Genomic DNA, 11912 nt, shown 5'->3' on the forward strand with positions numbered 1-11912 from the left:
CCTCCTCCTCCTCCTCCTCCTCCTCCTCCTCCTCCTCCTCATCCTCCTCCACCCCCTGAATGGGATTTTACTCAAAGGCTGTGCAGATCAAACAGAGATTAGGAAAGAAAAGAGGTCGAGATTTTATTTTTGAGGAGATTAGAATTCAGTGAGAGGAGAGCTCTGCTTCAGTTTCAGTAGTACGTACTCACTGAGAAGTGCTTTTTTCTTAAACAGCTTTATCAGTTTATTTGGGGTCTTTCTGCTGTGCTGAACTTTGCTCTGAGATCACCTCATTCATGTGCTGCAACCGCAACAGCAATAAAAGAAAAATAAAAGCAGCATAAACACGTTAGGAGGAGGATACACAAGTTTAAGTTTCAGATCCTGAAAATCCAGTTCCACATGTCTGTGTGGAACTGGATTATTGGCCTGGGTTTGAGAACCTTTAACCTCAAACATGTTTGAACATGTTTTCCATCGGTGTGCCTTTCTTCTGTTTATGAACGTACGTGTGTGTGTGTGTGTGTGTGTGTGTGTGTGTGTGTGTGTGTGTGTGTGTGTGTGTGTGTGTGTGTGTGTGTGTGTGTGTGTGTGCGTGCGCACCAGCCTCCAGGAGGCAGCAGCAACCTGTGGGACCTGGTGTCTGTGATCAACGGCCAGGACGACTCACTGCTACCGTCCAGCTACAGCAAAGGAGTGATGCACATGAAGCACCTGCTCAAGTTTAAAACCGTACGTCGTGATTTCTGCTCTCATGGCACGAGGGGGTTTGAAAACTGGTGATTATTGTAGCGTGCACATTCAAAAAAGGAAAGACAGCGATCAGACAGAAAGCTCGTTTCCCCATTGAATGTGTGTCAGTCCCATCCCTGCCCCACACACTTCCACAAAAACGGTTTCATGAACAGCAGCTCTGAAAACAGCTCTTTAATGGTTATTGGAGTTGAGAACAAACAGTTGTGCAATACCAAGACCATGAACCTGTTACTTCATACCCCTGCAGCCCTGTTTCCAACCACAGGCTGCATGGCATGTAACCTCAGTTTGTTTTCTCTCAGTCTGAAGCTCAGGAGCTGACGATAGTGAAGATGTCTAAATTTGGAGGCGGAATCGGAGCTCCCAGCAAAGAGGAGCGGCTGAAAGAAGCTGCAGATATCCATCTGAGGCTGGGACAGATCCAACGATACTGCGAGCTGATGGTGGAGCTGGGACAGGTGTGTGTGTGTGTGTGTGTGAGATTTCCATATTTTGCAGCAGCTTCTTTTGCTGGCTCCACCTTCATCCCTTTGAAGTTATGAGTCAGATTAATCTTTGACTAAAACTGATATTAACCAGGTAAAGATTGCATCGGGGCAGCACGGTGGCGCGGTGGTTAGCACTGTTGCCTTACAGCAAGAAAGCTAGAAGGTCCTGGGTTCGAATCCACCTTGGCTGGAACCTTTCCGTGTGGGGTTTGCATGTTCTCCCTGTGTCTGCGTGGGCTTCGTCCCACAGCCCAGAGACGTGGAGTTAGGTTAATTGGTGATTCTCCATTACCCATAGGTGTGAATGGTTCTCTGTCCAGGGTGCCTCTTGGCCTCTGACAGCTGTGATAGGCTCCTGCAGCCCTGAAAAGGATAAACAGAAGAAAACAGATCAAGATGAGGGAAATGGATTTTGTTAAATGTTTTTCTGACGCTGCAGTTTAAAATCTCACAATAATAGCCAACATCTGCCCTGCAGGAACCAGCAGCTGTCATCACGGTGAAATCCACAGTGGTGGTTCAGTTTGCAGATATATTCACAGTATTTTGTGTGTTTCAGTGGGAGAAAGCATTATCCGTGGCACCAGGAGTCTCCATGAAGTACTGGAAGAAGCTCATGCAGAGGTAACCTACAGTGAGCACCAGCACTACACAAATTCAGTCCAAGTGTCTGTGAAACCTTCGGCTGTAGACTTGTGAACGAAAAGTCTCTGTTCTGACATGAATGCACGAAATGGACTTAATGTTTTCGTTAATATGACTCAAAATGGGCGACTGAGTGCATGAACCCATCAGGGAAGTGATTATTGAGGTCGGGGCCGAGGGCCTTTTTTTATAGACTGCCATAGGACTGAAAGTCTTTTTGCACCCACAGCTAAATAAATAAATAAAAAATGCAGGTTTAAGCCAATCCTGCACTGGCCTCACTTCTCAGATGATGAAGCTACGCCCATCGTTTAAACTGTTTATGCCAATGATGACCTGTTTAAGTACGAGACGCTCATTTCCACCTACTTCTAAGGTCAAAAAAGGTCAGGAATGAAGCAACATGTGTTAAATATAGGAGACCTGTTTTTTTAGGCCAGAGTGTTTCAGCTTGCAGCGTCGCTGCGGGAGTTCTGGTCTGTTTAACCTGATGCACAGGTGGGCCATCACAGTGTCAGTTCTTCCCATTTGTGACCTCTTTTTATTATTACTATTATTATTACTCTAACACTGAGTATAAGTTATCAGTTTGTGTTGTGTGTGGCAGGAGAGCTGACCAGCTGATGGCCGAGGATAACGACGATGCCATCCCGTACTGCATCGCCACAGGAGACGTTAAAAAACTCGTGACTTTCTTTACCGGCAGAGGACAGCTGCTGGAGGCCTTACTGATAGCACAGGTACAGAGAGGGAGGGAGGAGGGAGGAGGTGCCACAAACAAGAGTGGATGAAAAGTGATGCGAGTGAAAGACAGGTGAGAAAATGATGATGATGATTGTTTTTAGGGAGCGTGTGAAGGGAACATTCGAGCACCTCAAAGTTCTCCAGTCAACCACACGATGAATGACGTGGACAACAGACAGCAGTACCAGAGGTCTCTCACACACACACACACACACACACACACACACACACACACACACACACACACACACACACACACACACACACACACACACAGATTGTCACTGAGTGTTTAACCAGCGAGAGTATGACATAATCAGGACTGAGGCCAGCCCAGCCTCATGGCCAAACAGGAAGAATGAAGCAGCCTTCTGCACGTGCTCAGTCAGCACCACTTTGACTCTAATATATTTCAATATGAAGAATGTTTTCAGCCCATATGTTGATGAGAGTCTCCAGCAGGCAGCGGCAGAGCTCATATTTTAACCAAGACACTGATCTCTTTGTAAATCCAGCAGTAATTTTATTTAATAAAAGTCCTCCAGCCTTTGTGAGGGGAGTGTGCAGTTTCCCCGTGTACTTCTCTGGGTTCTTTCTGAGCAGATCTGGTGATTCTAAACTAGCCATGAATGGTTGGTGGTCCTTAGCTGGAAAACCATTGGTCCCACTGGGACAAGAGACAAGTTCCTGCCCCATGTGGAGGAGTTTAAGTATCTCAGGGACTTGTTCACCAGTGAGGGGAGCAGGAGATTGACAGATGGATTGGGGCTGCGGCTGCATGATGTGGACTCTGCACTGGCCCGTTGTGGTGAAGCAAGAGCTGAGCATGAAAGCAAAGCCATTGATTTACCGGTTGATCTACATCCCTACCCTCACCTTTGGTTGTGGGCTGTGGGTGACTGAAAAAACAAGATCATGGAAACAAGCGGTGGACACGAGCTTCCTCTGGAGGATGGCTGAAGGATGAGGAGGTCGGTCATACATGAGGAGCTCAGAGTAGAGCCGCTGCTACTCCACATCAAAAAGAGCCAGGTGAGTTGTTTGGGGCTACCAGGACAAGGCCCCAGGGCAGAGCCTGGACACACTGGAGAGATTATATCTCTCCGCTGACTTAGGAACACCTCAGTGTCCCCCCGAACGAGGTGGAGGAGGTGGAGGGGAGAGGGAAGTCTGTCGCCATCTTGGTGTTTAGCCACTGAGCGTGCTATGGATAATCCTCCTTTCTGACCTGAAACAAGTGAATGATCAGATATACAGAGCCGTCTTCCCACAGATGTCTGTAGGACCAGAAGAACTTTTATACTCTCTTTGCCAGAGACATGAAAAAAAAAAAGGAAAATTTGTGTCCAAATACAAATTAAATTTAAAACAACTGGGCGGTTTAAGGAATCATGTAAAAGTCAGCTGTGTAATTGAAGCTGCCTGCAAACTATCCAAAAATTGTGTGCACAAATCTCTGGCAGATGTCACTAACATTGTTATTTGGCTTATTAGGTCATATTTGGCAAGTCAGAATGGATAAAAGCTGCAGCATGGAGACAGGAACTCAAGTGTTTAGAAAATTAGCCAAATGGAGTCCAAAAACTGGGTTTGTTTGTTGCCCATTCGCCATCGTACCAGCTGGGATTCATGTCAATAACTCAGTAACTCAATAACAATAACTCCTTACATTACTCCTGATCCATTAATACTTTTCACACCTGTAGCTCCCCTTTCTGCCAAAATGCAGCCATACGCTGTACGCTGACCACACGTGCAGACAGTCACACTGAAAGAAGCCGAGGCACAAAGTTAGCTGAGGCTCACTCTTCTCTCAGATTTACATAGTGGACAGAATCAGCTTCTTTTCTTTAGTTTAACTGAACACCTGAACCTGAAGATCTTTGTGATACCTTCTGTCTCTGCAGCCTCCTACATAAAGTTTGTAAGGAACTTGCTGAGTGGTACTTCCAGGATGGATGCTCTGTCCTGGCAGCATGCTGCCACCTGGCTGTGGACAACACTGAGGTAAGCATCACAGCCTTCAGCTCTTCGTTGTGCACCAGTTGAAAATGTGGCTGACACGTGTGTGTAAATGTGTGCTTTGGTTCCAGTTAGCCGTGTCCAGTCTGATCCGAGGTAATGAGCTGGAGCTGGCTGCATGTGTGGGCATCGTCCTCGGAGAGGCGGCCAATCAGAGCACGGCTTACTGCCTTGAGCTACTGGCCAGGAAGTACATGACCAATCCGACATGGTACGACTGTGATTTAGCTTTGGTGTGTTTGTGTTCATCCACCTTTCAACATTCAGAAGGATCTTGAACCCTGATGCGAACATGCTCATATGAAGGCTGATAACAGCTGTGTGAGCAGTTAACTGAAATGGACATTATTTGGTTTGGTGTGACGGCAGATGAGATTCACAGACATGAATTAGCAACATGACACATAATTATGACTTGCTTTGAATTTTTCATGTGAAGTCTAAAAGGGACCCTACACAGTCAGAGCCTGGAACCAAGCAGGAACCAAGCAGGAACCTCAAGGGTTGAAAAATGAAGACAGTGTTAAAGTACCAGAAACTGCAGTTCCTCTAATGTCCACTTGAGGCTATAAAAGCGAGCCAACAAACCAATGGGTGATGTCACGATATCCACCTGTGCTAGCGACCAACAAATCTGCTTTTGCTTTCAGGAGCTTAATTATCCCAAACCTTTTTCCAGCTGATGAACCTCAGAGTTTCAGCAACTTCAGAGTTCAGTTACAGCAACACAAACAGTACGGTTATTTCACTGCCTGTGATGGGCTGTGGCTTCATGAAAGCTGCACCGTGTTAAATATAAAATCAACCTGATCTTCTCTGTGTTTACATTTAGGGAGCTGTCAGCTGACCTGCTGCAAATGATTCCCGACAGCCACATTTTACTGGCTAAACTGTGCTCATTCTACCCAGGAAGTGCTGCTGAAATCAACCAGTTACATGAAAGGGTGTGTAAGCTGTACGAATCCCAGTTTCTGAAAATGATCTGATGCCTGTTGTGTAAAATGTCAAGAAACATTTAAAGCCTGCATTTAACAGTAGAAAATATGGTCTTTGTACAGAAGTGAGCGATCCATTTTATCTGTGGATGGTATTAAACTGACTGTTTGTCATTAAAGTGCGGCCTGCCTCTGCTGGAGGAGTGCAAAGCGCTGGCAGAAGCAGCCATGAATGAAGGAGATTTGTTTTCAGCAGTTAAATTCCACCTGCTGAGCCCTGAACCTGAAAACGCCCTTCAGATCGGGATAAACCACGTTAAAGGTACTCAGACTGAGATATTTGCATTTACACGACAGTTCAGAGAAAGAAAACTCTAAATTTTCACCATCAGCCAACACCTCGAAAATGTGCATGTGCAGATTAGTTCAAATCCTGTTTTTAATTTTCCTCCTCCTCAGAACAGCTGGCTGGATCTGATTGGACGATGGATAATGTTCAGCCAATCCTGGACCTGATGAGTTACATCAGAACTGATCGCCTCATCACGACAAAGACGACAGAGTGAGAACATTTGTTTAGTTTTAATACAGTTAATTAACAACTTCCCATACAGAGACTCGACTGACACTCATTAATGTGTGTGTGTGCGTGTGTGTGTGTGTGTGTGCGCAGAGCCCGCAGTGAGCTGTTGATCCTGTGTGGTTATGTTGGAGCTCTGCTGGCCATTAGAAGGCAGTACTCCAGCATCGTACCTGCACTCTACGAATACACCAGGTAGTCACGCAACACTGTGGGTTTGTGTGCATCAGTAACGCTGTTTTCAGAAGCTCTGAAATCATTTGTGTAGTCAGAAAGTTTCAGTGGTGTTTGAGAACAATTCAAAGCCTTTCCTCTGACAGCAGCTGCTTTTTTTTGTCTCAGTGCCTCTCTGTGTCCTGCAGACAGAGAATCAGGACACTTGATGCTTGAATCTTAAAGAGAAATCAGTGGAAGGTTCTGCTTCTGCACCCAAAGAGCCAATCATCTGTTTTGTAGCAGACAAACTGCAAAGCACGTGAACCAAAAGAAGTCGAGGTTCACATCAGTTTGAGTTGTGTGTTAGTAGATCATGTTAAAGATGTAATTTTAGTGTTTAGGGTATCCACGACATATCTTTGTTTAGCGCTCAGCTGGGAGGAGGCGGAGTCGCCGGCCATGTCGGCAGTCTGGACGTTAATGAAGCTGTGATTTTAAACCGTAACCAAACCTTTGAAGCGTTGTTTGCAGTTATTATGTTTCCTTCATCATCAGTTCTTTCAGACGGGGGCTTCAAAATAACTTCCCAGAAATGGGAACCGTTATGAAATATCGTTTTTGTGTGTCACTGCGGTGATGTCAGCTAGTTGTATCAGTTTCTGTTCTTGAACTACTGGAGATAATTGTCTGTCACTGTATCCTGTAAATGTGTATCTGTGAACTGCTATCTTTGTGTTTCCCAGTCAGCTGTTGAAGCGGAGGGAGGTGTGTGTTCCTCTGAAAATTGAGCAGCTGTCTGTGGAGCTGGATGCCTGGCGGGCCTGCACGCACACTAACAGCATGTATGTTACATGCACACACACACACACACACACACAAAGACAATATTAGCACTATGAAGGACTGGCATTGATAAGCACTCACAGATTACATGCAGACAGCAGAGATGTAGATGGTCACGTAGCTGAGCGTCCTTATCTCCTGGAAATGGAGCAGTGATGGTGAAGAGAGGCCAGGATGAGGCCAGTTTCCAAGGCAACTGCATCAAGATACATGAAGTGCAGCTGAACCGTCTCTGAGGAGACGGCTCTGTTGTTAGGACTGATGACTGAGATGGTCACTGAGTGATCTGCTGCCTGAAGAATCATCATCCTGAGGTTTCAAGGGCTTCCTGATGAGGAGAAATCAGATGGATGAAGAGCACCAAGGAACAATTATGGGCCACTTTGAAATCAGTGAAGAGGAAGCTTTTTTCCCCCTCCCACCACCTGCCTGGAAGTTCTGTTCTAGATACGAATGCACACTGTGTTTTCATCGCAGATCCTGAAGATTAGTCGTATCAAAAGTCTGATGGAATCAAATTCTTTAATGCAAATCCTGGATTTAGGCTTCATTTCAGTCTCTAAGATTTCTTTACAGGATTAAAGCCAAAAAACGTGCTTGTATTTGGAGTTTTGTTAAAAAGTGAGCCGTATGAAATACTGCAAAACCCAGTTTTCTGCACTGCAATTCCCACCTAAAAAGGAGGGGAAAACTCCTTCTCCTCACATACAATAATAATCAGGCCCCATCTAATCTCAAAGACCTCATAGTCCCATATCACCCCAACAGAGCACTTCAATCTCAGACTGCTGGCTTACTTGTGGTTCCTCAGATACTTAAGAGTAGAATGGGAGGCAAAGCCTTCAGCTTTCAGGCGTCTCTTCTGTGGAACCAGCTCCCAGCTTGGATTCAGGAGACAGACACCCTCTCTATTTTTAAGATTAGGCTTAAAACTTTCCTTTATGATAAACTTATAGTTAGGGCTGGATCAGGTGACCCTGAACCCTCCCTTAGTTATGCTGCAATAGTTCTAGGCTGTTGAGGGGGTTCACTGAGTGTTTCTTTTCATTCACTCCTTTCCACTCTGTTTATACCCCACTCTGCATTTAATCATTAGTTATTATTAATCTCTGGCTCTTTTCCACAGTGTGTCTTTTGTCCTGTCTCCCTCCCTTTACCCCAACCAGTCACAGCAGATGACTGCCCCTCCCTGAGCCTGGTTCTGCTGGAGGTTTCTTCCTGTTAAAGGGAGTTTTTCCTTCCCACTGTCACCAAGTGCTGCTCATAGGGGGTCGTTATGACTGTTGGGTTTTCCCTGTAATTACTGTAGGGTTGAGGTGACTGCCTATGTTTTATCATTTGAGAAGAGGTCCCCTTCACCAAAAAAGCAAAAGTGTGAAGGGAAGAGATGCCACTGGAATGAGAATAAAATATCATCTTCATCCTCCTCAACTCAAGCCTCATGTCCTGAACTGAAGTCAGGGCTCTAACACACAGACACGCATAAATGCTTATTAAAAATAAATGCAGATGGTTAGAAACTAATAATAATAATAAAAAAAGTTCTTACTGCCAGAGGTGACACATTGATCTGGGTGCCGCTCAGCATAACTCTAATGAAGGTGGTTCCACCTTGTGGTAATATTCAGCAATTGCATGCCATAAAATAGTTATTTAGTGAGGCAGAGCACTAAAGCATCAAAATAAAAACCAGTGATCGACTCAACGATCTCCCAACGCTTCAAGAAATCTCTGTATGCATGTGTGGCTGCTGTTCATCAACTATCCTCATCCAATCATCTGCAGGCTTGGCGGTGTACTGCTGGGGACACAATACCAGGAGGGGTACACATGCACATATATGTTCAGAAGCAAAATCAACAACAAAATAGAGGGACAGTCCTAACGCTCACACTTGCATTCAAAGTGGAACAAAGGAGTAATCAGATTACAGAATGGTCTAAAACTTGAAATGCTTCTCACAAACAGAGCTGGACGTGTTTCTGTTACACTTTTTTACATTTTCGTCTGTGGTTTCCTGTGAGGAACTAATTCAGTCAGCAGTTCTCGGAAACTGCAGCCCCTAATACGCCTGTTCTGCATAGACACATTTAGAACAGACAAAATCACACACACATTCAAGTGCACACAAGGGCACACACTCAGTGTGTGCATCCTTACAACTTAAGCTTTCAGTTTGGGTGTTGAAGCAGCAGCTACATAAAGGGAAACCCACAGATGAATCCTCACCATAGATGGGTTGCTGGGGGACGGGTGGACATTAAAAGGTGGACGATCGCCTGTTTGTGATGTGTTTAGGGGGCATCTGTAAATTGGAGCTATATAAAATAACTCCTTGTTATCACGCAGACCTTATGTTTGCGCACACTCACAGCATCCTTCCTTCCTGTCTGTCTCCAACAGCCCCCCATCAGAGTGTCAAAGAGATGAGTTCAGCTGCCTCGAGAGGAGAATACAGCCAACTCAAAATGGTAAAAAATGTTTAATTTAACTTATTAATGTTTAACTCAGCGTCAGGAGCTGTAGGCAGGGAGCTTCAGGTGCAGTCTGAGTGAAACTCGTTAAGCTCCATGATACTAATAATACTAATATATTAGCTGCCCGAGTGTTTAACATAACCTGATGACAGTGAAGACCGAGACTGCATCATTAAACCATTTCCGGCCTCTCTCAGGTGGGTTGCTCCTTTGTGGTGCCGACTACGTGACGGGCTCCAACCTGCCGAGTCACTCAGACCTTCAGCTGTCCTGTTTCACCGGGCAGAGAATACAGGTGAGTGTGTGCGTGCGTGTGTGCGTGTTTGCGTGTGTGGGTTTCTGCTCTGATATTTCAAAAACTTATATTTCTGTCTCCCTTTTTTGAATGTGCAGGGTCCAGTGTTTTTACTGGAGGACAATAAATCAGCCATCTCACTCAACGATGCTTTAATGTGGGCGAAAGTCAACCCCTTCTCCCCCCTGGGAACAGGACTGCGCATCAACCCCTTTTAACACACACGAAGAAGAGAACGCTCATGGAGGGATGAAAGAGACAGAAACCAGCGGGAAATCAGGCTCAAAGGAACTCTTTTTGCCAACTGTATATTCAGACAAGCTCATAGCTTTTGTAGATTTTGATATTGGTTAGCTGTTACGTGATGAGAATTTAGCCAACATCATACTTCATGTGTGAGGGGGGACTAATACTGAATGTGGCAGACAGGATAGGATTCCCTCTTGATTTCCCACAGTGTGATCATGTACATACAGGGTATAAATCTGAGTTCTTCTACTGTACAAAAAGAAAGCACTGGAATAAAGAAACCATCGAGTATTTATGGGAGACTTGACCTTCTTCCTTTGTGCTCATGTTAATTATAAACTTCTTCTTTCGGCTTTTCCCTTTAGGGGGCGCCGCAGTGGATCATCTGCCTCCATCTCAGCCTATCCCAGCATCCTCCTCTGTCAGACCAACCCTCTGCATGCCGTCCTTACTACATCCATAAATCTTCTCTGAGGTCTTGCTCTTTTCCTCCTGCCTGGCAGCTTCATTTTCAGCATCCTTTGTCCATCCATTGTCCTGCACCACCCTCACAGTCTTCTCTGCTTTCCTCACGCAGTACCTCAGTTCCCCTCTCAGCACCCTATCATCTGCTTTCTCTGGATCCACAAAGTCAAGCTCCTTCTGACCTTCTCTACACTTATTACACTTCAGAGGTTTTAAAAAGCCAGTACAGAACAGTCAGTCCAGGGATCAGTAACATTTACTATCTAAAGAGCCATTTTTAGTATGGAGTCACAAAACATGTTTGAGTCTTATAATGAAAGGTTGACTACTCTGTAGTGGGCTATTTATGATTATTTGGTAACAGAGTTTGACGCTCTGAAGGCTGCTGAGAATCCTCCCCATATTTATGCAAATGAATCAAACATTAACATTAGCCTGCTCTGATAATAAATACAGGAAGCTCATAACTTCAAAAATAGTAAAAGTAAAAAATAGGCCTGTTTAACACAGATTCCAGCTGCAGATCGAGGAGAGGCGACTCACTCTCTTGGTGAGTGCACAGTTTGGAAAGAAGCTGATATTTTCACCACTGTGAAAGGCTCTGATTGGTCGAGGATTCATAAGAAATATCAACAGTGAACACAGGCTAAGGCTGACTGACACTGTCTCCCAGCCCACAGTTAAAGACACATAACAGATTGTGCTGTACGAATCAAGTTTCTGATGCCATCGTCCCTTTTCTGGGCTGTACTGGACTGACAGTAATCAGTATCAGAAATGTTCCTCCAACCACACAAGATGTTTCCTGCAGTCCGGGGGGCCTGCGGCAACTCTGCTTTGCTTAGCGCCGTCAGAATAATTTCAGTGATTTGTTCAGTGTTGCTGTTATTTTCCTAGAATCATGTTAAACTGGGAGATAGTTGGAAGGGTGATATTTAACATGAAGAATTTCACTCTCAAAAACTGAGGCGCCGCCTTCTTGGATGGTCCGTTAGTCCAATGAAGCGCACAGCAGCCACATTATTGGTCAGATCACTGCATTAAAAATGTTCCAAAAGGCTCCAACAGCACAAACACGGTCCAGAGGTCCAGTTAGCTGAGGTGAAGCCTAGCAGAGAGCTAGCAGCTGCAGCCGCCTGTGTCACCATCCACCTGTCAGTCAAAGAGGCCACGCCCCTAATGAACTTGAAGCATGCCATTTGCAATGCCAACAAAAACAAAAACACAACAGCATTTTGAAACTGTTAATGTAATAAGTAATCAATAAATGCTTCT

General features: G+C 45.1%; 1 protein-coding gene across 1 annotated transcript in view; it reads left to right on the top strand.

Annotated features, from left to right (window-relative positions):
* wdr17 (WD repeat domain 17) overlaps positions 1-11858 on the top strand; it is a 37896-nt gene extending 26038 nt beyond the window's left edge. The window contains exons 18-33 of the mRNA XM_030735462.1: positions 589-714; positions 1041-1196; positions 1786-1850; positions 2479-2611; positions 2717-2805; positions 4523-4622; positions 4709-4848; positions 5470-5581; positions 5753-5894; positions 6032-6134; positions 6246-6347; positions 7052-7150; positions 9555-9622; positions 9826-9923; positions 10022-10647; positions 10750-11858. Coding sequence (XP_030591322.1) covers positions 589-714; positions 1041-1196; positions 1786-1850; positions 2479-2611; positions 2717-2805; positions 4523-4622; positions 4709-4848; positions 5470-5581; positions 5753-5894; positions 6032-6134; positions 6246-6347; positions 7052-7150; positions 9555-9622; positions 9826-9923; positions 10022-10141 — 1653 coding nt within the window. The 3' untranslated portion in view covers positions 10142-10647; positions 10750-11858. The remainder of the gene's footprint in view (positions 1-588; positions 715-1040; positions 1197-1785; positions 1851-2478; positions 2612-2716; positions 2806-4522; positions 4623-4708; positions 4849-5469; positions 5582-5752; positions 5895-6031; positions 6135-6245; positions 6348-7051; positions 7151-9554; positions 9623-9825; positions 9924-10021; positions 10648-10749) is intronic.
* Positions 11859-11912: the final 54 nt, after the last annotated feature.

This window comes from Archocentrus centrarchus, chromosome 1 (genome assembly GCF_007364275.1).
Source record: "Archocentrus centrarchus isolate MPI-CPG fArcCen1 chromosome 1, fArcCen1, whole genome shotgun sequence".
Classification (NCBI taxonomy): domain Eukaryota; kingdom Metazoa; phylum Chordata; class Actinopteri; order Cichliformes; family Cichlidae; genus Archocentrus; species Archocentrus centrarchus.